This window comes from Chaetodon trifascialis, chromosome 6 (assembly GCF_039877785.1).
Source record: "Chaetodon trifascialis isolate fChaTrf1 chromosome 6, fChaTrf1.hap1, whole genome shotgun sequence".
In the NCBI taxonomy this organism is placed as follows: domain Eukaryota; kingdom Metazoa; phylum Chordata; class Actinopteri; order Chaetodontiformes; family Chaetodontidae; genus Chaetodon; species Chaetodon trifascialis.
In genome coordinates this window covers 17,066,011-17,088,758 of record NC_092061.1, presented here as the reverse complement: position 1 = coordinate 17,088,758, position 22,748 = coordinate 17,066,011, and the positions used below count along the sequence as shown (strand labels likewise).

The following is a 22,748-nucleotide window of genomic DNA, read 5'->3' as shown; positions in this document are numbered from 1 at the left end:
GGATAAACTGGAATTTATATAAATACTCCCTTCCGATATTTTCTTTATTACAATATAAAGTCAGGGTTTGTTCACCTACTATATGTCTACCATTAAATAAAATCAGATGTTAATTTGCAAGCAGTGACGGCTTGCAAAGGAGAGAATAACTCTGGAGTGACAGTTACTATGATGTTTAAACCATTCTTATCTTTATTCATTTAAGGAGATGCCTATTTTTATGGTTTTTAAGAAAAAAAATTATTTGTTAGGTGAAACCTGGACATGTTTTCACTCTTTTGATTCACTATGTCAACTTCGAAACACACGTGCTTCACAACAGTGAGCAGTGACTTCATTACAGCTGGCCATCAGTGCATTGATTCGGACCAAACAGTCAGAGCTCATTTCTATGTCTTTCATGTAGAATTTACCATGGCAGTTGATAATTATTTGGTCTGCTAACATATCGCACAACTACACTACACTTACTGCGCTGCTGTTGGGGTTACCTGAGCAGTTAATACAGGAGTAAGATGATGAGGGCCATCAGTGAGATCAGTAAACTAATAGGTTTACTGGCTAATTAGTGTTATTACTTGGAGTATTCATACTGTTGTTGTTGGTATGTGTCTTGTTTGAATATTTTAATGACCTGCTGAATAGGCCAAAGACAATTTTCCAGTATACACAGGAGTGTAAATCTGCAGCTATGAAATCTAAAGTAAAACTTTAGCTAATGATTATTTTCAATATCAATTAGAGTTGCTCATTTTTGATTTCCCACAGCCTTATATGAGATTTATTCAGATGGTTTGTTTTAGTTGACCAACCATATACAAAATTTGGTCAATGTTTTTCATGGGAAATGCCATGAGTCAATAAAATGTAAGAAAATTTTTTTAAAAATCTGAACTGATTCCTTCAAATTGCTTTTGTTGGACCCACAACTCAAAGATCAGTTTAGAATAAAATAAAACAGCAAAGTGATGCATCAATTATCAAAATAGCTGCCAATTCCTTTTTCTGTCAATTGACTAATTGATTATTCGAGTAATTGTTGTACATATTAGTCTAATTAACAAATTGTGTGTAAATGCAATAATAAAGACAGCAGCAACTTCTGTCAACCAAGCTCCTTGCTCTCAACTTTGTCATACAGACTCTCACGGTGCGCTTACATACACTTAATTCAACCTAATTAATTCCACAAGTGGCTTCATAGCTTGCCATGCTTATTCTGCCTTCAGCTCCAAACTGCACGACAGACAATTTACAACAAATCAGGTGTAATCTTAACCTGGCCATGTCAGTGTGATGAACTGGCCAAAATGTCCTACAGCCAGCGTGTCTGCAGACCTTCAGCCTGCAGTGGAGGCCGGATGAAGCCAGAGAGCGGCGGCGCCTGGCCTGCAGGTGCAGCCTCTTGGACGTGCAGCAGGGCCCATGAATGGCCGATTCAGAAAACAGCCCCCATCGGGCCTGTTCTCCAGGCCTGGGGCTAATCCCAACCCCTAATCGGATTATGTAAATTCCTACTCCACACAGAGACTTTTATGGAAGGCTGCGTCTTTGAAACAACACTTGAAGGGTGTAAAAAGAACAGTGACAATTGGTTAAACTAGACTTGTTTTTTTTTTTTTATCTGGGCGGAGGTTGAAAGTGGGAGGCAGAGAGAGGAGAGAGAGGAGGAGTGAGGAGTGGTTGGAGAGAGGTGAGTTAGGATGCTGCGCTCTCCCTGTTTCCTCTGTAATTTATGTGTGGCCCCTTGGAATGGCTCAACAAGATTACCATAGTCATAACAAAACCCATATTGTTAGACTGTCAATCTGGATATGGTATTTTTACCTTTTGTGGCCCAATCAGGCTGAATTCAATAGCAGAGCAGCCAGTGATATCAAGGTCTTTTCCACATTGGAGGGGAAGGTGGGCTGTCCATGCCTAATGTCTGAGAAACAGAAAGGAACAAGTGTCCACAGCAGTAAGAGAAGGATCAGAGAGATGAACGTCTCAGTTTCACTTCAATGGTAATTTATTTGTCACCTTTAATGCGAACCTTCAAGGATTAAATGAGCAATGAATCATAAAAGCAGCACAAATAGTTACTTAAAAGGCTGTTGAAAGCAGCAAAAAAAGACCCAGAATCCCTTCGAATGTTGCACAGAAACACTGATGGAAATCATTTTACGTGACGACGGACAGTACAATCATAACGCCACCTGCATTGGTTCTAAATGATAGAAGGGAGGGGGTGGTGTTTTAACACCAACCTCACACAATGCCACAGAGGCTGCACGACAGCACACGTCACACAATAGGGTTCACCCTGCTATAAAATGTGGGATGCGAGCATGCAGCAGTCTTACCCCTACTCTCTCTCTATGTGCTCCCCATCCCTCCCTCCCTCCTACTATCTCTCTCTTTCACTCTCTCCCTTCCTCTTGCTCATAAGGATCTCTCTCAGCAAGCATGAGAAGACGTAACTGAGTGGACATTCACGTCGGACTCCTGGACAACTGGTGACCTGCAGAGGACAACTCTGCAGCTGAGATTTTCAGCGCATTTCTATATACATACAGGTGAGAAATTTGCTGTATATGGAAGGATTTTTCTTTTTCTTCCCTTGAGGCCACGTGTTTCCACTGGTCAAGTAAATAATTAATCAACCAGAGTGTGTAACACAAGGGGGATACGATATGCTGTTCACTTGCAGCTATAGTGTACTGGTACATGCATGTATGTATATATGTGTGCGTGTGTGTGTGTGTGTATATGTATGCATGTATGTGTGTGTGTGTGTGTGTGTGTGTGTATACACACACACAAACACACACAGAAGACACTGCATAAAATGGAAGATAAAATCATCTCATCATCATTTTTTTTGGTGGTAGAACAGCCTTTAATTTAACCAGAAAAAACACTTTACCTGTCTTATTTAGCATTTAATAGCACTATATTACCATTTAATAAATGGCTTTTAATGCACTATAGTGTGGTTGCAGTAAACATTTTTAAATGTTTATTAATGTAAAATATTTGTCAACAGTTAAAACCTCTCATATGGAAACATATTCTGTGTCATCACACCTGTAGTTTACTGTCTTGTATATATAATGTGAATGCCTCTGAGCCAAAAAGACCTCTTGAATATAAAGGAATATCACTTTAAAACAAAGAGGAAACATATTAGGGTTGCATTTTGCAGAAAGAAGCAGCAAATGACAAAAATTCTGGTAAATGTTCTTATGCTCTAAATAATTTCAATTAATATCTGTACTTTTGGTTTAAAATTCCAAAATGGTGGCGTTTTTGTCTGCTGACATACTTCCCCTTCCAGTCAGTCCTCAGCAGCAGGATTATTTCATTATTGATTCATCATTTTGTCCTTAAAAAAAAATGACTAAAATTACTCTTATTCTCAGAATAGCTGCTGATTAATTTTGTGTCAACTGATCGTTGCAGCTCTACTCACCACCATGACCAGGAAGGTGTTCACCAACACGAGGGAGCGCTGGCGCCAGCACAACGTCAACACCGCCTTCGCCGAGCTTCGCAAGCTCATCCCCACCCATCCTCCGGAGAAGAAGCTGAGCAAGAACGAGATCCTGCGCCTGGCCATGCGCTATATCAACTTCCTGGTGCAGCTGCTGGAGAGCCAAAACGGTCAGCCGGCCAGCCACTCGTCCACTGCTCTGCTCACCTTTCTCAGAGGAAACATGGAACAGCTGCACTCCCCTCCACACCCCTGGGCCATGACCAGTGACACAGAAGTTCCCTCACCTGGATCCAGCTGTGACAGCTCCGAGGCCTGGTAGAACCACAGCTACAAAATACAAAAAAGAAAGAGAAAGAAACTCTTGAATGGACTTTTGGACCCTTTCCCTGGGTTTAAACTGATCTTGTCCTTCCTCCAGAGTCATTTTTGTGTCAGCATTTGTCACCCTGTGTTTCACTGCAGAAGCTGCAATATTGTGTGATATTTGTGGACTCCAAACGTGGCTGAACATGTGGGCGCAGCCTCTATGCTGATCAGTGTTGAAATATGATTTACAGGTGAAAATTAATTTGTATTTTGCATGGATGTGTAAAAACCTGGATGTACATTATTCCCTTCATGTCTTCATGTTAATGTTCCTTGTTGCCGGCCGCCTGGAACTAATTTAGTTTTGCAATGAGAGGGTGTTTTTGCCGGTGAGGAAAATGGAGGGGATTAAGGAATTTCTCATTTCAAGCGATAGATTCAGCAAAGCATTTGAATAGATAATGGCTCAGTCAATTCTGCAGACTGCAATCGCCTCAAAATAGCCAAGGGCACTTTTTTTTCATGGACATGCTGTTTTATTCTTGAGAAGGAGAAATCTGACCTTTACACTTATCTATCAAGGTTATGTGACTTCAGAAGAATCAGTTCTGAGAAAGACTTTTGCTGTTTCTCCTTTTACACAACTATGTTCAGGATTTGTTGATTACCCATTTGTGGTATTAACCACGGGACTGACAAAAACCTGACAATCCTCTTTCAGTTTTTACACTCGTCACCACACAAATATCTTCTTCTTTAAGTCTTTTCATTTGAGCTTTTGTAAAATACGCATGTCATATAGCCAAAGATTATGAATTGATTGTCTACTGTGAAGAGTGTGCTAATTATCTTCTGATACCTCTTTTGTAAGTTATTTTGGTTTGCTTGTGAATAGACAGTATGTTATTTATTTGAACTATTTATTTAATAAACAATTTGTTATAAAAAAAAAACACTTTCTGCATCTTTTCGCTCAAATTATTGCACAAAAGTATTTTTTACAGCAGGAAATATCTATTTGCTGAATCTAAGCATAGTTTGAGTTCTAGTATGTTCACAATGAAAAAAGGACAAAAGTAAATATACTCAAAATACCCACAATGCAATGCACCAAGGAAATAGAGGAGCTGCTCACAGCTGGGAAATTCTAAACAAATTGTGGTAAAACAGGAACAAACAAAAATTCATTATTAAATCCTTTAAAACATTTGTAAATTCCTTAGTTTGATTGACATGCATGGGCATGCATACTGTATAATTTCCTGTTAGTATAAAACGGTTCAGTACATTGATTTCCAACTGCAAAAACAGTACACTCAGTTTGTATGTAGTATGGAACTGGGCCACACTGCTTCAAATTGTTTCACACAGTGTAAGACACAACTGACCTGACGTTAAGAGTGGAGCTTCTGCCCCTTTGTTTGGGCTCAATAAGGCCAAAAACATTTGTCCTCAAGCCCTGTGATGACCATGTGGACACAAAGATGACCTCTGCTCTCTGTCCACTGACCACAGGTCTGAGAAAGCAACGCTAAAAGTGACAGCTTAACTTGTGACCAGAAGGTCGGAGGTCATTCTGGAGTCAAACACTGTCCGATTGACAAATGCGCAGATGGGGTTTTCTTAAGGAAAATTCCACTTATCTGCTGTACACAGTATTTAATAGCACAGAAGTCATAACTAGTAAATATAAAGGCAGGAATTATTTGAAAAGAAACAACCAAAACGACACAACTCACCAATTAATTCCTGCTTTCATTATAAAGTAATTCTTTTTTTTCTCAATTAATCAATTGACAAAAAAGTAACAAGAAAGATAAACATGAATAATAAAACTATAACTAAGTAAAACTAAATATATAGCTATATAATATGTATTATTTTGTGTGGGAAATGCACATTATAGTCCAAAGTGATATCTTCAAATTACTTGTTTTGTACAAGCAGCAGTCCAAAACACAAAGCTGTTTATTTAACAATAATATGAAGATGCTGCTACAAGCAAACATTTGGTATTTTTGCTTAATAAATGATGTAAGTGCCTAATCTATTACCAGAATAACTTTTTTGCCATTTGACGAACTGATCAGTGGACTATTTGTTTCAACTTTAATTCCAAAATCAGCAGTTTCATTGGCACCCGGCTCCATTTAAACCGAGGTCAGACATTTACATGCCTAATCGCCTTTTGTGCCTGTAGAATATGTGCCTCATTTTCCGGCAAAAGACTGCAACTAAATAAGCTGAAGAGTAAATACTGAGTTGGTTTTGGGCGCTTTCACTCTGGCTGTTAAACTCTGACTAATGGTGTGTAAACGGAGCAGAGGCCAGCTGGACACACTGACTGGAAGCCTGTGGGAACTGACAGGTGACTCTTTGTAATCCTGCAAAAACACTAAATAAATCATATTGTGTTCGAAGAGGGAAAACAACTGTACAGCAGCAGCGTTTCTCTTCCATAGTATGCACTTTGGTGGTATTTACCTCATGTGCAATTTCATGGTGAATTGAGCAATTTCATGGTAAACTGAAATAATACCAAATAAACCAACCTGCTGCTGCTAATAGCTTCCTGGTAGTATGAGATGCAATATTAAAAAATGTTCTTTGTATGTTGAATGTTTTGGTTTGGTTTGACTCCCTAATGTTTAATTATTCAATCTTCATTTGAAACTAGTCAGGAAGGCATGTGACAGCTTTTGCACACATCCTATCAGGCTAAGAAATGCATTTTGCTGATACACCTTATTTGCAGAAATCACCCGATCACAGTATGAGCATCTCTCTGACCTCAACTTTCTAGCAGGATTATGAAACCCTACATTGAAAATAATAACAAATCTGTATGCTTCTCATTCCCTCCACCAAGTATATTTTCCTGATTGACTATTCTCTCCCAAGTATGTGGGTAATCGTCTATTGAGAGCACATTTCCTTATCAGCGTCTAGCACACTGTCTGAATCTGTTATCACAATGGGCCAGATCAGCGCAGGCAGCCCCTCGCTCTCCCGGCTGAGGCGCCCATGAAAAAGAATTTCTGGAGTTGGGTGCCAACCGATAGGCCCTGAGCTCTTTATCCCCTTAAAGCCAATTCACACTCTGCATGTTTAAATATCTCAGCTTCAACCCCTGCCCTCCCACTCCCGTCATGCACTCAAACCCCCCTCCTGCTTCGCCTTTCCTCTGGCTCTCCCTCACCCCTCCACAACTAAAAGTCCAAGTGTGGACTGCCGTTGTGGACGACCTGCAGCCCGGACGGGTGGGTGGGTTGCAGGTGCAGGCTGATTGGAGGGTGAGAGAGGAGGGGAGTCATCCATTGTTGAGCTGGACAGCACCCTCTCTCTTCTGGAGCACCCTCTGATGGGGGAGCCCACTGACAATCACACATCCTAATCTGATTATGCAAATATCTACTTCAAAAAGCAATACGCTGTAACCCTTACCCTGTGGTGGAAAGACAGAGCAAGGAAGATGGACGGATGGAGAGGAAACAGCGGGAATGTAGCGAGAAAAGGTTAGTTTTCTGAATTCCCGAGAAAATTAAAGATACAGGCAAAATGCAGTTAGACTCAAAGACTTTTTTTCTTTTGCATGCAACAGCTTGATATACCTATCATTAGTTTCTCTCACACGCTCTCTGTACCACCAGGGGAGGTCTGAGAACAACACAGTATATACTTACACACTGAATGGCCACTGACTCCCTCAACAGGGCATTGAATTCAATATTCAAATGCTTATTGTTTTTCCAGACGCTCCTGAATCCATCGTCAAAAGGAATCTACAATGTTAATGAGGGGGCCAAAGTACCCAGAGTTAAGATTTTGACACCCAAACAGTCGGAGGTGACATTTCCCAAGAACAACAGCCTCAACACCACTGGTTCCTAAAGGCATGGTCGACAGCCCCCGCCTCCCCAATATTCACACAGTGCTGACCTCTCTGGCCCCAGACGCTTTCTGAAATCAGCTGCCTCATTCTACCAGTAGATACAACTCTAAAACAAGACAGTCTACTGCCATGCTAGCAGCTCTGCGAGGCTTTGCTTCAGGCACAGCGGTACCCAAGCTAAATGCTAATGTCAGCATGCTAACCTGCTTACAAATTTAGCATACTGATGTTGAGCAGATATAATGTTATTGTTCAACATCTTAGTTAAACATGTTAGCATGCTAACATTTGCTAATTAGCACTAAACACAAAGGACAACAGATGGTGATAGGAATGTGTGTAGTTTTGCAGGTATGTGATCTGATGATGGGATCACTGAAGCAATTACAATTCATCCTGACAAGAACATGGATGTGTGTACCCAAATTCATAGAAATCCATGCAGTTGCACGTTGTTGCATGCAGACATTTCCATCAAGACCACAAAAGTCAAACTCATGGTGGTACCCGAGGAAAAGTCAGGGGTCACAAAAGTCACTAGACTACGTTATTTGGGAAGCATGGAATTCTGTACATGGAATTCTTGTGCCCGCCAAAACATCTGGGGGACAAAATCACAAAACATGACCAGCTGGTGGCACTATATGAACAGTTAAAAGTGGGGTGGGTCATTCTGGACAAAGTTTGTTGATAATGCCACCTTTCCATCTTCATAACGAGATCCCCTCCCCTTCCACTTGTTCCGTCCTCGAGCACTAACACCAACTGTTGCGGACTGACTGGAATAGCATTGCAAGGCTTGGTCACTTTGTTTGTTTGCCATTTATAGAGCCACAGCTATGTGAATTCTGACCTTTCTCCAGAATGATTCACCCCACCTTTAAGGAATAACCATTTAAGGAATAAGTCATTGTTAATCATTCTTAAGTGCCCCATGGACATCCAACCAAATATTCATGGAAATTCATTAAGTAGTTGTGGAGACATTTCAGCAAAAACCAAAAATGTCAATCTTATGGTGGCACTAAACAAAAAGCCAGGGGACAGCTAAAGACCGATGACTTCATTCTCTTGGCACCACCAAAAAGTTGTTGAGATAGTTTAGTCTGGACCAAAGTGGTGCTAGTGTGGCTATAAATATCACAAGTGAGGAAAAAAATGGTTAGCCAGTTTTGAAATGTGATTTTAAAACAGAATCTGGTTGTAGTTTGAGTCTTTACTTACAATCCTTGCAATCCTAACACAACAAGAATCCTCCTTCCATTGAAACTATCACTGCCCTTCAGTGGTATGCAGGGGACTTTGTGCACAGGCAGCCACATGCGCACACAACTTCCTCAGATTATGTAAGTGTGTCCAAGCCCATTTAGATGAAATCATTATCCTTTTGTGTCATTTGACTCCATCTCTCCACAGCTAACAACTAGAATCTGGGGATCTGAAGTCTGTTTTGTGTTCCGTTTATGGATTTCTGATACAGGTCAGAGAGAATAATACTGAATGTTAACTTTACAGCCACTACCTTTGACCTCAAAGCACTTGCTTTAGAAGGGTATGTTATCTAATCTCTCATGCAGCAGAAATACGAGCTATGAGCCAGAGTTCAGCTTTTTTTAGTTAATAATTGCTTTTCTAAGAGTGCCTTTTTAATAGGATCGGGTCACAGACGGCCTCCCCTCACAAAAAGAAAACATGAAGCATGGAGAGCGATTCTCTTCTTGCTTCCTGTTGGTACTTTGTGTGATATGCAGCGTAAATGGAGGCAACATCTTGGTGTGGTACACTGAAGGCAGCCACTGGATTAATCTAAAGCCTGTGCTGGAGACGCTGATCAACAGGGGACACCAGGTGACGGTTCTGGTCCCGAGTGCATCACTATTCATGAACATCAGTGAGCCTTCCAGCTTTCGCTATGAACCCTTTAATGTCTCTGTCTCAACGGAGGCTATGGTGGAGTTCATGGAAGAGTTCCTTCACTTCTCCATATACGAGATGGATCACATGAACTACTTGCAGATTTACACGAGATTCATCAATCTGATGACACTCGACTTGCAGTATTCTTTGAAGTATTTGGATGGTGTGCTGAAATCAGAAACCATCATGAAGAGGCTGAAGGATGGAAAATACGACCTTCTCCTGGCTGACCCCATCTACCCAGGCAGTGATTTAACAGCAGATATTTTGGCCATCCCCTTGGTCTTTTCCCTGCGCTTTTCCCTCGGGAACAACTGGGAGAGACATTGTGGTCAGCTACCTGCTCCACCATCCTTTGTCCCTGGTGCTATGAGCAAACTGACTGATAAGATGGACTTCTCAGAGAGAGTGTGGAACTTCCTCTTCTATGTACTGCAGGATATCATGATGAGTAAAATTTACTGGAAAGAATTAGATAACCATTACTCCAAAGTCAAGGGTAAGTAACTCGGCTACAAGAAGCACCATGTGTTACAAAACATTTTTATGAACCACAAAAAGTCCATTGATGATTTAATTACAATGTTTTAAGTCAAATCACATTTGTCAACAATTTGTTATCCTAAATAAAATGAAAATATAAATCCAAATAAAAGCTTTGCTATCCAATCTGAAGTACTGGGGATACTTTGCAACGGGTGACTGTCATCTATTACTTGTGACAGGAACGCCCACCAGTGCATGTGAGATGATGGGTAAAGCAGATATCTGGTTGATGCGAACCTACTGGGATTTTGATTTTCCTCGTCCTTTCCTCCCGAACTTCAAATTTGTTGGTGGGATCCACTGCAGACCTGCTAAACCTTTACCAAAGGTAGGGCTGTCTGTGCTATCACAGGTCGATTACACAAAATTAATTGCTGGTTGGTTTGTATTGAGATAGTTACTCTTCTTGCAGGACATGGAGGACTTTGTGCAGAGTTCTGGGGATGCAGGAATTGTGGTCTTCACTCTGGGATCAATGATCAAGAACATCACCACGGAGAAAGGAAACATGATAGCCTCTGCCCTCGCTCAGATCCCACAAAAGGTCAGAGGATAAATTTTTACATGTCACATGGTTGTGTTGTTGCAACCGTCGCCAGTCCAATTCCAGCCGCAGTTGCCAGTTCAATCCCAGATGGTGACCTTTATTAAATTATTATTATAAAAAAAAGGTGTCCTGTTACTATTACAGTTTCCTATGTTTTAGCCAAGTCACAGCATACTCGACAGCGATTCACTACATTAGAAAATCAAATAGCAGGGACATGAAACTAGCTCAAAATAGCTAATCACTTCAAACATTTTCCCTTTAAATGTTGTCAGTGTTATATTGCCATCAAATGGCAAAGCAGGTTTGATTTTATAACATTATAGCTTGTCAGTGCAATGCTAATTGCTAAGTGATGTCCTCACATGCAAGAAATTTTGTAAAAAGTCACTCCTTTTAACTGCACCATCAGCAGATGTTATGTAACTAACAAAACAAAAGCAAGAAAAAGTTAACTGGAATGTATTCCCATCTGATGCAAGGTTCAAGCCACAGACTGATTTTCATCCCACACTGACAAGGTTGATGATTTGCAGTTAATGTAATGAAGTTAGAATGATTTGGCTTTTTTTTTTCTGGGTGAATCATGATATTGGGACAGGTTATACAATTTAAGAAGATTTGATGGAAAAGGTGGAGATGGGATTTTCAAAAATAAGTGAGGCTAACAAATCACACTGCATAGATTTTGTATGTTCACCTAAAACCACAAAACATTACTGAAATGTTGTTACAAAACACAAGTACTTTTCTTTATCACATTTATTATCAAATGTACTACTGTGCTGTATACTATGACAGAAAATTAGCACTCTGTCTGAAAGTGTTTTTACAATTGTTTATAGGTGTTGTGGAGATACAGTGGAGAAAAACCAAAGACTCTGGGTGACAACACCAGAATATACAACTGGATCCCTCAGAATGACCTACTGGGTAAGGAAAACATTAATAAAGCCAACTGAACAATCCTCAGGACATTTACTTTTAAATGAAACAGGGTGCCCACTACATAATTCATTATTATTATTATTATTATTAGTAGTAGTAGTAGTAGTAGTAGTAGTAGTAGTAGTAGTAGTAGTGGGTAGGTGTAGGTGTATAAAGCTTGTTGCATCATACCCAGAAGACTGGAGTTTGTAATCACTGCCAAAGGTACTTCAACTACACACTAAGTAAACGGTCTGAATACTTATTGCCAAAATTTCTAAAATTCTGTTTGCACTTTGTCATTATGTTTATTGAGTTTACACTGATCAGGGAAGAATGAATTAACAATTTTAGCATAAGGCTGCAATAACACAACATAACTGAGTACATCATATGTTTGATGATTTTTGGTGCCCTATCAGGTCACCCCAAGACCAGAGCTTTCATCACCCATGGTGGCACAAATGGGATTTATGAGGCCATCTACCACGGTGTTCCCATGGTGGGCATCCCCATGTTCGCTGACCAGCCAGAAAACATGATCCATATGAAGGCTAAGGGAGCTGCCATTATTGTGGATTTTAACTCCATGAAGACTGAGGACCTTAGAGATGCAATCAATGCTGTCATCAATGACAAATCGTAAGCTTTTAATTTGCACTTGGTTTGTTTGGGGTTATTAAAAGCAGTTTTCTTTTCCTTTATTTTTGCCTCTTTGAGCAGTTCAAAGTTAATAATAATAATACAGACTGACCACATAGTATAAGGGAGCCATGCTCTAATGCTGTATGACAGAGTTCAATTACCACCACAGAGTTTCAAGGTCACAATGACATTACAAAACCACAGGCTGACATTGCCCTCATACTGCGGATTGAAACTATATAAAATCAACCATTTCCCCCCTTCTTGTCCATACCAAAAGAAAGAATGAGTGTAAAAATTGAGAATATACAATGCATTCATCCACATTTTCACCCCTGCATTTCCACATTCACAGGTACAAGGAGAGTGCCATGTGGCTGTCCAATATCCACCATGACAGACCAGTCAGCCCTCTGGATGAGGCGGTATTCTGGATTGAGTACACAATGAGAAACAAAGGAGCCAAGCACCTGAGGGTCCAGGCCCATGAGCTCACCTGGTACCAGTATCACAGCCTAGATGTCCTGCTCCTCCTCCTTGCCATCATTCTTTTCCTCATACTCCTCTTCATCAAGACCTGCAAATTCTGCTTCCGGGGGTGCTGCGGCAGAAAGGGAAAGACAAAGAGAAAGGCTGAGTAACTGAATGGAAATGTAGCTGGTGAAGGGGTGATAGGCGAAGAAACAAACAACTCTGTTGGTCTGAAGGATGTAATGCAAGCACAATGACCTGCATTGGACTGTGTGGCTTAGGACAAGTCATTGTCACTACTTTGAAACAACTTATTCAGGTAAAAAACCTGAAAGAAGTTTAAAAAAAAAAATCAGTCTTCAGTGTTCAGTGCTGTTGTGAAACGTTTCATTGGAGTAGTAATCTGCATGATAAAGAGGAGCAATGGTTTTGTTGTACTATTTGTTTCATCTGTTTTGTCACTGTAAACTCAGGTTCAGTCAGCTTAGCCTAAAAAACATAAGTAGTAACATTGTTAACTTCTACATAGACAAACACCATGTATGTGCTTCCCAATATGTGTGGACATTCTTCTTGTTTGCTCTGTCACACTGCCGGACTCGAGGATGCCCCAATGTTAAATAAAACACTTCCACTTCCAGTGGAGAAAAATGGAATTCAGTGCTCTAATGGGTGTCCCTAAAAAGGAGAAAATGTGCCCTCAAGGGTTTCAGTGGAGAAAATGTGATTAAATGGCCATGTGTGTTTTTATAACAGAAGTGGAGTAGTTATACTTCAAGTCTGAGTCACACAATAGAGCAATTTTAAAATGAACAAGGGTTTGGAACAATTTCACCATAATTGCATCACAAATTTCTCTGTGCTGGTTCTCCACCACATGTGGCTTTTCAGTTGTTCCGCCCCTGCTTCACAGCCTAAGTCCACCACTGCTCCTTCCTGCATCACCATGTCATCAAAACAGAGCCAACTTAGCTTCAAACAAATAGATTGCAAAAAATAGATTTGTATAACAACATAATTTTGTGTGTGTGGGGGGGTCTTTTTTTCTATAATGTTTTCATTTTTCTATCTTTCATCTTCCATAACAAGCAGGCAGCCATATTGTCTGCAGTGTTGTGGTCACAGACCAGAGAAACATTGAAACCATAGCCGGGCCATGGTTCTTTGCTCGAAATCAGTGGATTGCCGCCTTCACATTGGCCGTGACTTGCTGCCCCATGTGAAGGAGTTCAAGCCTCATGGGTCTTGTTCATGAGTGAGGGTAAATTGGAGTTTGACGTCGGCAGGCAAATGGAGTGGCGTTAGCAGTAATGTGGGTGCTGAAGTGGACATCTGAAGTGAGGAGGGAGATAAGCCTGAGGGCAAAGGAGCCAGTTGAGGTGGTCCATCTGATCAGAATGCCTCCTGGGCCATTTCCTTTGGAAGTTTTCCAGCATGTCTAATTGGTAGGGGATCCTGCGATAGACTCAGAACATGCTGGAGAGATTATTTGTCTCATCTGGCTTGGGAACACCTCAGGATCCCCAAGGAGGAACTGGAAAACGTTGCTGGGAGAAGAATGTATGGTCTACCTTGATGGGCATGCTGCCGTCAAAACGCACCCCATGGATAAGTAGTAGAAAATAGATGATATTTTTAATTCTGTCCATTAACCAAGCTTGTCTTCTTGAATGACCATGTTACTTTGACTTTTTGTGCTACTCATAATTTCTGAAAGTCACCAGTTTCAATTGTATATTCTAACAAGAGTAGCACAAATGAGTTGAGGTTTGGAACCCAACACTAAGATTTCAGAAAAAGAGCCCCTCAACAAAGCAGACATCACAATTCCACAGTCCAAGGAGATGACCCCAGGACAGCTCATAGACCTGACAGATGTCTGGAGACAATCAACACAAACCCATTGAGGTGGAGGGAATCATGAACAGGCAACTGGTGAAGAAAAGACAAAAACATATACATAAAGACATGAATTAATGAGACATTTGCCCTCTCGTACATCTGAGGTGGTTTTACAAGAGAATACAGTTAAATAATTTCTCATTCTGTCTTTTTTCATACCTTTTACGCCTGATGTCCAGGTGCTTCCATGACTCCCTCACGGCAACTGTGGCAGATCTACACTCCTCCTGGCAATGTCAGCAGAAAAATGTATACGAACTAAGCTGTACATTAACATTTTTTGGATGTGGTTGGTACATTGGCTCACAGAGTATGATGCCCAAGATCAATCAACAGAGAAAGGAAACCATGAGTGTGCCCTCTAGTGATATAATATGAGAATAGCATCAAATTGTGTTTACAGGGAGTCTGAGTGGAGCTGGACATGACGATTTTTGCTGTGTTGATATTTTCTGTGTTGCCATTCTTATTGCAAGCAAAAAGTGATGTTTCTCTGGGTGCTGGACAGGATACACTAGCCTTTTTACTTTGGCTGTGGATTTCTGATACAATTTAGAGATCCCTCTTGATTTTTAAAGTAATACTGATTGCCAACTTCACAGCCACTACCTTTTACTGAAAAAAACTTGCTTGGGCTGGGCACCTTATCTAATCTGCAATGCAGTACAAATAGAAAATTCAAGCCAGAGTTCAATTTTGGATAGTTAATGTTTTTCTAGGAGTTCTTGATTAAAAAGGATGAGACCACAGCAGGCTTTCTCCCTCACAAAGACACACCATGAAGCAGCTCCCTGCTTACATCCTGCTGGTACTTTGTGTGACATGGAGCGCAAATGGAGGCAACATTTTGGTGTGGTACACTGATGGCAGCCACTGGATTAACCTGAAGCCTGTGCTGGAGACGCTGATCACCAGGGGACACAAGGTGACGGTTCTGGTCCCGAGTGCATCACTGTTCATGAACACCAGTGAGCCTTCCAGCTTTCACTATGAACCCTTCAATGTCTCTGTCTCAAAGGAGGCTACGGAGGAAATCTTGGAAGAGTACCTTCATGTCTCCATGTACGAGATAGATCATATGAGCTACTTGCAGATTTACACGAGATTCATCGAAATAGCAAATGTCAACGTGCAGTATTCTTTGAAGTATTTGGATGGCGTGCTGAAATCAGAAACCATCATGAAGAGGCTGAAGGATGGAAAATACGACCTTCTCCTGGCTGACCCCATCTACCCAGGCAGTGACTTAACAGCAGATATCTTGGCCATCCCCTTGGTCTTTTCCCTGCGCTCTTCCCTCGGGAATAACTGGGAGAGACATTGTGGTCAGCTACCTGCTCCACCATCCTTTGTCCCTGGTGCTATGAGCAAACTGACTGATAAGATGGATTTCTCAGAGAGAGTGTGGAACTTCCTCTTCTATGCACTTAACGATCTTGTGACAGATAGCATTTATTGGAAAGAATTAGATAAATATTACACTGAAGTCAAAGGTGAGTAACAAGAAGCACTGTGTCTAACAAAGCATTTATGGACCACAAAAAGTCCAATGATAATTTAATCACTTTAGAGTGATTACAATGACTTTATATTCAATCACTTTTGACAACAATCTCATATTCTGAGAAAACAACATGTGAAAATTAGCTATCTCATCTGAAGTATTTGGGATATTTTGCAACGGGTGACTGTAATCCATTACTTGTGACAGGAACACCCACCAGTGCCTGTGAGATGATGGGTAAAGCAGATATCTGGTTGATGCGAACCTACTGGGATTTTGATTTTCCTCGTCCTTTTCTCCCTAACTTCAAATTTGTTGGTGGGATCCACTGCAGACCTGCTAAACCTTTACCAAAGGTAGGGCTGTCTGTGCAATCACAGGCCGATTACACAAAATTAATTGCTGGTTGGTATGTAATGAGATAGTTACTCTTCTTGCAGGACATGGAGGACTTTGTGCAGAGTTCTGGGGATGCAGGAATTGTGGTCTTCAGTCTGGGATCAATCATCAAGAACATCACCACAGAGAAAGGAAACATGATCGCCTCAGCCCTCGCTCAGATCCCACAAAAGGTCAGAGGACGATCCCTATTAGGCAACTTGAATTAACTTGAATGACCCCAAACCAAAGTTTTAATGGCACAGTGGCCCATTGTTGTCACATGTCAAAGGAGTTGGAAGATAAGATGATCCTTAAATATTCCCACAGTGGGGAAATTTGTGGTATTACAGCAGTCATGGCCATGCCGACAGAACTGCTGGCCACACACTAGTCTGAAAGCCGCAGGCAGGAAGGACCTGTGGTATAAATCCAAGGACTGTTTTAAAAACTCTTCTTGTAAATACATTCAAGGAGGCTTTTTAGGTTTCATGGTCCAGTGTTATATGTTGTGAATGCAATGTTAATCTACATGGGACAAATTAATTTAAAACATTTACTCCTTTAAACTGCACTGTCAGATGATAGATCGTAAATAACAAAAACAAAGTCAACAAAAAGTGAACAGGGATGGATTCCCATCTGAGGCAAGGTTCAAGCCTCAGATTGACTTTCATACCATGCTGGCATTCAGTGAAACAAACTGCTCCATGCAGGGTTGGAAACTAATCAGATTACAATAAGGTAGGAGGTCAACAGTTACACATGAGTGGAATAAAGTTCATGTAATAGAGTTAGAATGATTTGGCATTTTTTTCTGAATCAATCAAAATCAAAATCAAATCAAATAAAAAAAAAATCTATATAATTTAAGAAGATTTGGTGAGAAAGGTGGAGATGGGATTTTCAAAAATAAATGAGGCTAACAAATCACACTGGATAGATTTTGTATGTTCACCTAAAACCACAAGTTAGTCACCAAACCATTTTCCAAAAAACAGTAATGAAATGTTGTTACAAAACACAAGTACTTTTCTTTATCACATTTATTATCAAATATACTATTGAGCAGTATATTATGACAGAAAATTAGCACTCTGTCTGAAAGTGTTTTTACAATTGTTTATAGGTGTTGTGGAGACACAGTGGAGAAAAACCAAAGACTCTGGGTGCCAACACCAGAATATACAACTGGATCCCTCAGAATGATCTACTGGGTAAGGAAAATGTCAATAAAGCCGACTGAACAATCCTCAGGACATTTACTTTTAAATGAAACAGGGTATCCACCACATAGTTTTATTATTATTATTATTATTATTATTATTATTATTATTATTATTATTATTATTATTATTACATGGTTTGACAGTACAAAACCCTGAAGAGTTTATTATTTAATTTGCCAATACAAAAGGGGACATAGGAGAGAAGACACAGCAGTGGTTGAAGAAATAATCAGAACTTTTACTTATGTAAACATAGAAATACCACAGTGTAGAAATAATCTCTTTCAAGTAAAAGTCCTGCATTTAAAAAAAAAGGAAAAGTACAGAAGTTCCAACAGTGAAAACATTTATTATGCAGAACTGATGCATTCATATGTAAATCACATAAAGGTGGGGATCATTTCAATTACTTTATACTGCTGTGTAGCTTGTGAATTTCCCCCCTGGGACGCAGGTCTTGTTTCATCGCTCTACAGAATTAGATTATTCTCCAACTCCATCCTCTCTATTCTGTGGATCCACCATCAAACTGCTCCGCTTCCAGACTGGCCATTCCCTGGAGCCAACAGCAGCACACTGCCCAGACTACAGGAGGAAACTCAGATGTCAAAGAGTCACTAAGCTTGTCGATTACACACAAAAGGCCTCGCTCAGGTTTATTTTTGTTGGCCAGTTGTTATATTGAGCCTCAAACAGAGTATTTTTGTTTGCTTCCTGTGATCCAGAAGAGGAGTTTTTTGTTTAGATTAGGACACATTCATTGGTAGTTGAAATGTGGGTTTTGTGCTGAGCACTGACTGCCTGTGGGTTAGGGTTAGGGTAGGGCTTGTGTCTATGATTCTCACAGTCACAGTCATTATACTAGAAAGTACAACCTGTCATGATTGGAGAAAGTAATGTATGTTTGATGATTTTTGGTGCCCTATCAGGTCACCCCAAGACCAGAGCTTTCATCACCCATGGTGGCACAAATGGGATTTATGAGGCCATCTACCACGGTGTTCCCATGGTGGGCATCCCCATGTCCTTTGAGCAGCCAGACAACATGATCCATATGAAAGCTAAGGGAGCTGCCATTATCTTGGACTTTAACTCCATGAAGACTGAGGACCTTAGAGATGCAATCAATGCTGTCATCAACGACAAACCGTAAGATCTCTAACCTGCACTTGGTTTGTGTTGGGGTATTAAAAGCAGTTTTCCTTTCCTTTTTTTTTGCCTCTTTGGGCAGTTCAAAGTTAATAATAATACAGACTGACCTCATGCCATAAGGGAGTCATGCTCTAATGCTGTATGACAGAGTTCAATTACCACCACAGAGTTTCAAGGTCACAATGACATTACAAAACCACAGGCTGACATTGCCCTCACATATTGGCTTGAAACTAAAAAAAAAAAAAAAATCAACCATTTCTTGTCCATGCCAAAAGAAAGAAATAGTATAAAAATTGTAAATATACAATGCATTCATCTACATTTTCGCCCCTACATTTCCACATTCATAGGTACAAGGAGAGTGCCATGTGGCTGTCCAGTATCCACCATGACAGACCAGTCAGCCCTCTGGATGAGGCGGTATTCTGGATTGAGTACACCATGAAAAACAAAGGAGCCAAGCACATGAGGGTCCAAGCCCATGAGCTCACCTGGTACCAGTATCACAGCCTAGATGTCTTGCTCCTCCTCCTTGCCATCATTCTTTTCCTCATACTCCTCTTCATCAAGACCTGCAAATTCTGCTTCCGGGGGTGCTGCGGCCGAAAGGGAAAGACAAAGAGAAAGGCTGAGTAACTGAGTGGAAATGTAGCTGGTGAGGAGCTGACAGGCGAAGAAACAAGCAACTCTGTTGGTCTGAAGAATGTAATGTAACCACCTTGCCCTGCATTGGACTGTGTGGCTTAGGACAAATCATTGTCACTACTTATTCAGGTAAAAAACCTGTAAGAATTAAAAAAAAAATAAAAAATCAGTTTTCAGTGTTCAGTGCTGTTGTGAAACATTTCGTTGGAGCAGTCATCTGCATGGTAAAGAGGAGCAATGATTTTGTTGTGTCATTTGTTTCATCTGTTTCGTCATTGTAAACTCAGGTTCAGTCAGGTTAGCTGTTTTCAGCGCATCAGGGAATGTTCCTGTTTGCAGAGATGTATGCATAATCTTCAGTTCATGATTTGACAGACTGTATATACAGCATATATACAGTACTGTGCAAAACTTTAGAGTATGTGTGAAAAAATGCTGTAAATTAAGAATGCTTTCAGAAAACTAAGTGTTAACAGTTCATTTTCATCATTTAGCCAAATGCAGTGAATGAACAGAAGAGAAATCTAAATCAAATCAATATTTGGTGTGACCACCCGTAGCCTTCAATACAGCATCGATTCTTCTTGGTACACTTGGACACAGTTTTTGAAGGAACTCGGCTGGTATGTTGCTCCAAACATCTTGGAGAACTAACCACAGAGCTTCTGTGGATGTAGGCTTCCTCAAATCCCTCTGTCTCGTCATGTAATCCCACACAGACTCGATGTTGAGATCAGGGCTCTGTGGGGGCCATACCATCACATCACAGCACTTCTTGTTCTACATTACGCTGAAGATAATTCTTAATGACATTGTCTGTATGTTTCAGGCCATTGTCCTGCTGCAAAATAAATTTGTGGCCAATAATAGGCCTCCCTGACGGTTTTGCATTACGGATAAATATCTGCCTGTATTTCTCAACATTGAGGACACCATTAATCCTGACCAAAACTCCAACTCCATTTGCAGAAATGCAGCCACAAACTTGTGTGACCCAACTCAGGGTGAGGAAGAAGAGATAGAAACCTGCTATGTAACCACAGGGGTCACCAGCAACCTCAACTACCTGAGCTTTGACACCATACAAAGATTCACAGAGCCTGAAGACGTGCATTCAGTTCAAACCAGATTTATTCATTAAAAGCTTGGGATAAAACGCAAAGGATGTAGAGTCCCTGGGCAGACAGAAAGGACAGTTTGTCAAGAAAACAAAGGACAATTTTATTTTATGACACTCTCCAAAATAATTCTCAAACAATTAGAACAGAGTAAACAGAATAATAAAGAGAGTAGGCAGGGTACTTACTGTGGGGAGATTCTAAAAACAGCCCCAACCAAACCACCACATGTGCACTATCACTGCAAGACACAGCAAACACTACAATGGTAACTAATATGGTGAGTAAAGTGACCTCCACCTGCTCAGCTTACTGCACCACATGCAATGAGGGGTGTTAACACTACAAGGTCTCCCCACAGGGTTGCCCACCACCTACAACAAAGAAAGACAACAACAACAAGATACAATTTTTAACACCAACACAGTCAGGGAGTCTAACAGTCCAAATAATAAAGCATAAAAGGCAAGTTAAAACAGTCCAATAAAATCTTGCTGCCCAACAGTGAAAGCCCAAGTGGTAGGCCCGACACACAGGCAACACCACCTGGTAGAGATAGCTTTAAAAATCACAGAGTGTAGATGATTCAGGTTGGCAAAACAGCAGTCTGGCACTACTCTGGGAAGGGGAAATGACAAGTCAGTGTAACAACTGATATAAATGCCTCCAAGGGGATTAACCCTCCTACCTTACCAGTTCAGTTTACCTCGGTCAATTTGAGGCCCTGCATGCAGTCGGAAAGATTGACTGGCTCTCTGTAGCACAAATGAGACGAATTCCAACCCTCTTCTCCTAAGAGTGTTAGTTAATACATGAGACTACATGTAATATAACGAATGCATTCCTCTCTCCCCAAATCCCCCATACCTGCACACCAAGGAAACTGCCACACCATTCACCCAGCTTCAGACAAACAAATAGAGGGAATAATTAGCTGCACCTGTGTTTATAAGAGCAGGAAGCTCTAAGCCCCACCCACAAGGGGCAGGGCTTTCAATTTGGCCTGAGGTAGTGGCCCTCACACTTGCAAGGAACCTCCACCATGCTTTACTGTTGCCTGGAGACACTCAGTGTTGTACTGCTCTCCAGCCCTTTGGCAAACAAATTGCCTTCTGCTACAGACAGATTTTTCAAGTTTTGACTCATCAGTCCAGAGCACCAGCTGCCATTTTTCTGCACCGCAGTTCCTATGTTTTCACACATAGTTGAGTCGCTTGGCTGCCCTGATTCCATGTCGAAGGTATGGTTTTTTGGCTGCAGCTCTTCCATGAAGACCACTTCTGTCCAGGCCTCTCCGGACAGTAGATGGGTGTACCTGGGTCCCACTGGTTTCTGACAGTTCTGAGCTGATGGTACTGCTGGACATCTTCCAATTTCAAAGGGAAATAAGCTTGATGTGTTTTTCATCTGCTTCAACAGCACATCTTGAAACCCCAGTCTGCTTTGAAATTTTTGTCCGGGAGAGATCTTGCTGATGCAGTTGTGTCTTGTTGCTGTGCTCAGTCTTGCCATGGTGTATGACCGGTCTTCCACAACCTCACCTTGCTAGCAGACTTTGGTGGTTCCTCACCTACTTTTAAGCCTCCTACACAGCTGTTTCTGTTTCAGTTAATGACTGTTTCAACCTACATGCGAAATTGATGATCAATAGCACCTGTTTGGTATAATTGGTTGATCATACACCTGACTAATCCTACAAAATCCTTGCCTTTGTGCAAGTGTACCTGTAAGAATTGATGTTGGTTTGAAGGCAAAGGGTAGTAACACCAAATTTTCATGTGATTTAGATTTTTCTTTTGTTCACTCACTTTACATTTATATTTTTGAAACCATCCTTAGTTTATTGCATTTTTACGGTTACAAAATAATTTCTCATTCTGTCTTTTCCTACTATTAATGCCTGACGTCCAGGTGCTCCCATGACTCCCTCACTGCAGCTGTGGTGGCTCTCCACTCATCCTGGCAATGTCAACAGTTTGAAAATGTTTACATTTGAAGCTGTACATTAACACTTTGAGACATTTGGGATGTTTTTAGAACATTAAAACTGTGGTATATTCACCTCTATTCTTCACACCTTTGCCATGT

The 22,748-nt window shown here is 40.8% G+C and overlaps 2 protein-coding genes across 2 annotated transcripts; both read left to right on the top strand.

Moving 5' to 3' along the window:
• Positions 1-2,343: 2,343 nt before the first annotated feature.
• Positions 2,344-4,727, top strand: tal2 (T-cell acute lymphocytic leukemia 2). Its single transcript, XM_070964242.1, has 2 exons — positions 2,344-2,558; positions 3,445-4,727. The coding sequence occupies exon 2, from the start codon at positions 3,459-3,461 to the stop codon at positions 3,795-3,797; it is 339 nt and encodes a 112-aa protein (XP_070820343.1). The 5' UTR covers positions 2,344-2,558; positions 3,445-3,458; the 3' UTR covers positions 3,798-4,727.
• Positions 4,728-9,368: 4,641 nt separating this feature from the next.
• Positions 9,369-19,533, top strand: LOC139332181 (UDP-glucuronosyltransferase 2A2-like). The gene is made up of 7 exons (XM_070963914.1): positions 9,369-10,092; positions 15,471-16,124; positions 16,343-16,491; positions 16,576-16,707; positions 17,643-17,730; positions 18,672-18,891; positions 19,248-19,533. The coding sequence occupies exons 1-7, from the start codon at positions 9,369-9,371 to the stop codon at positions 19,531-19,533; spliced, it is 2,253 nt and encodes a 750-aa protein (XP_070820015.1).
• The last annotated feature ends 3,215 nt before the right edge of the window (positions 19,534-22,748 follow it).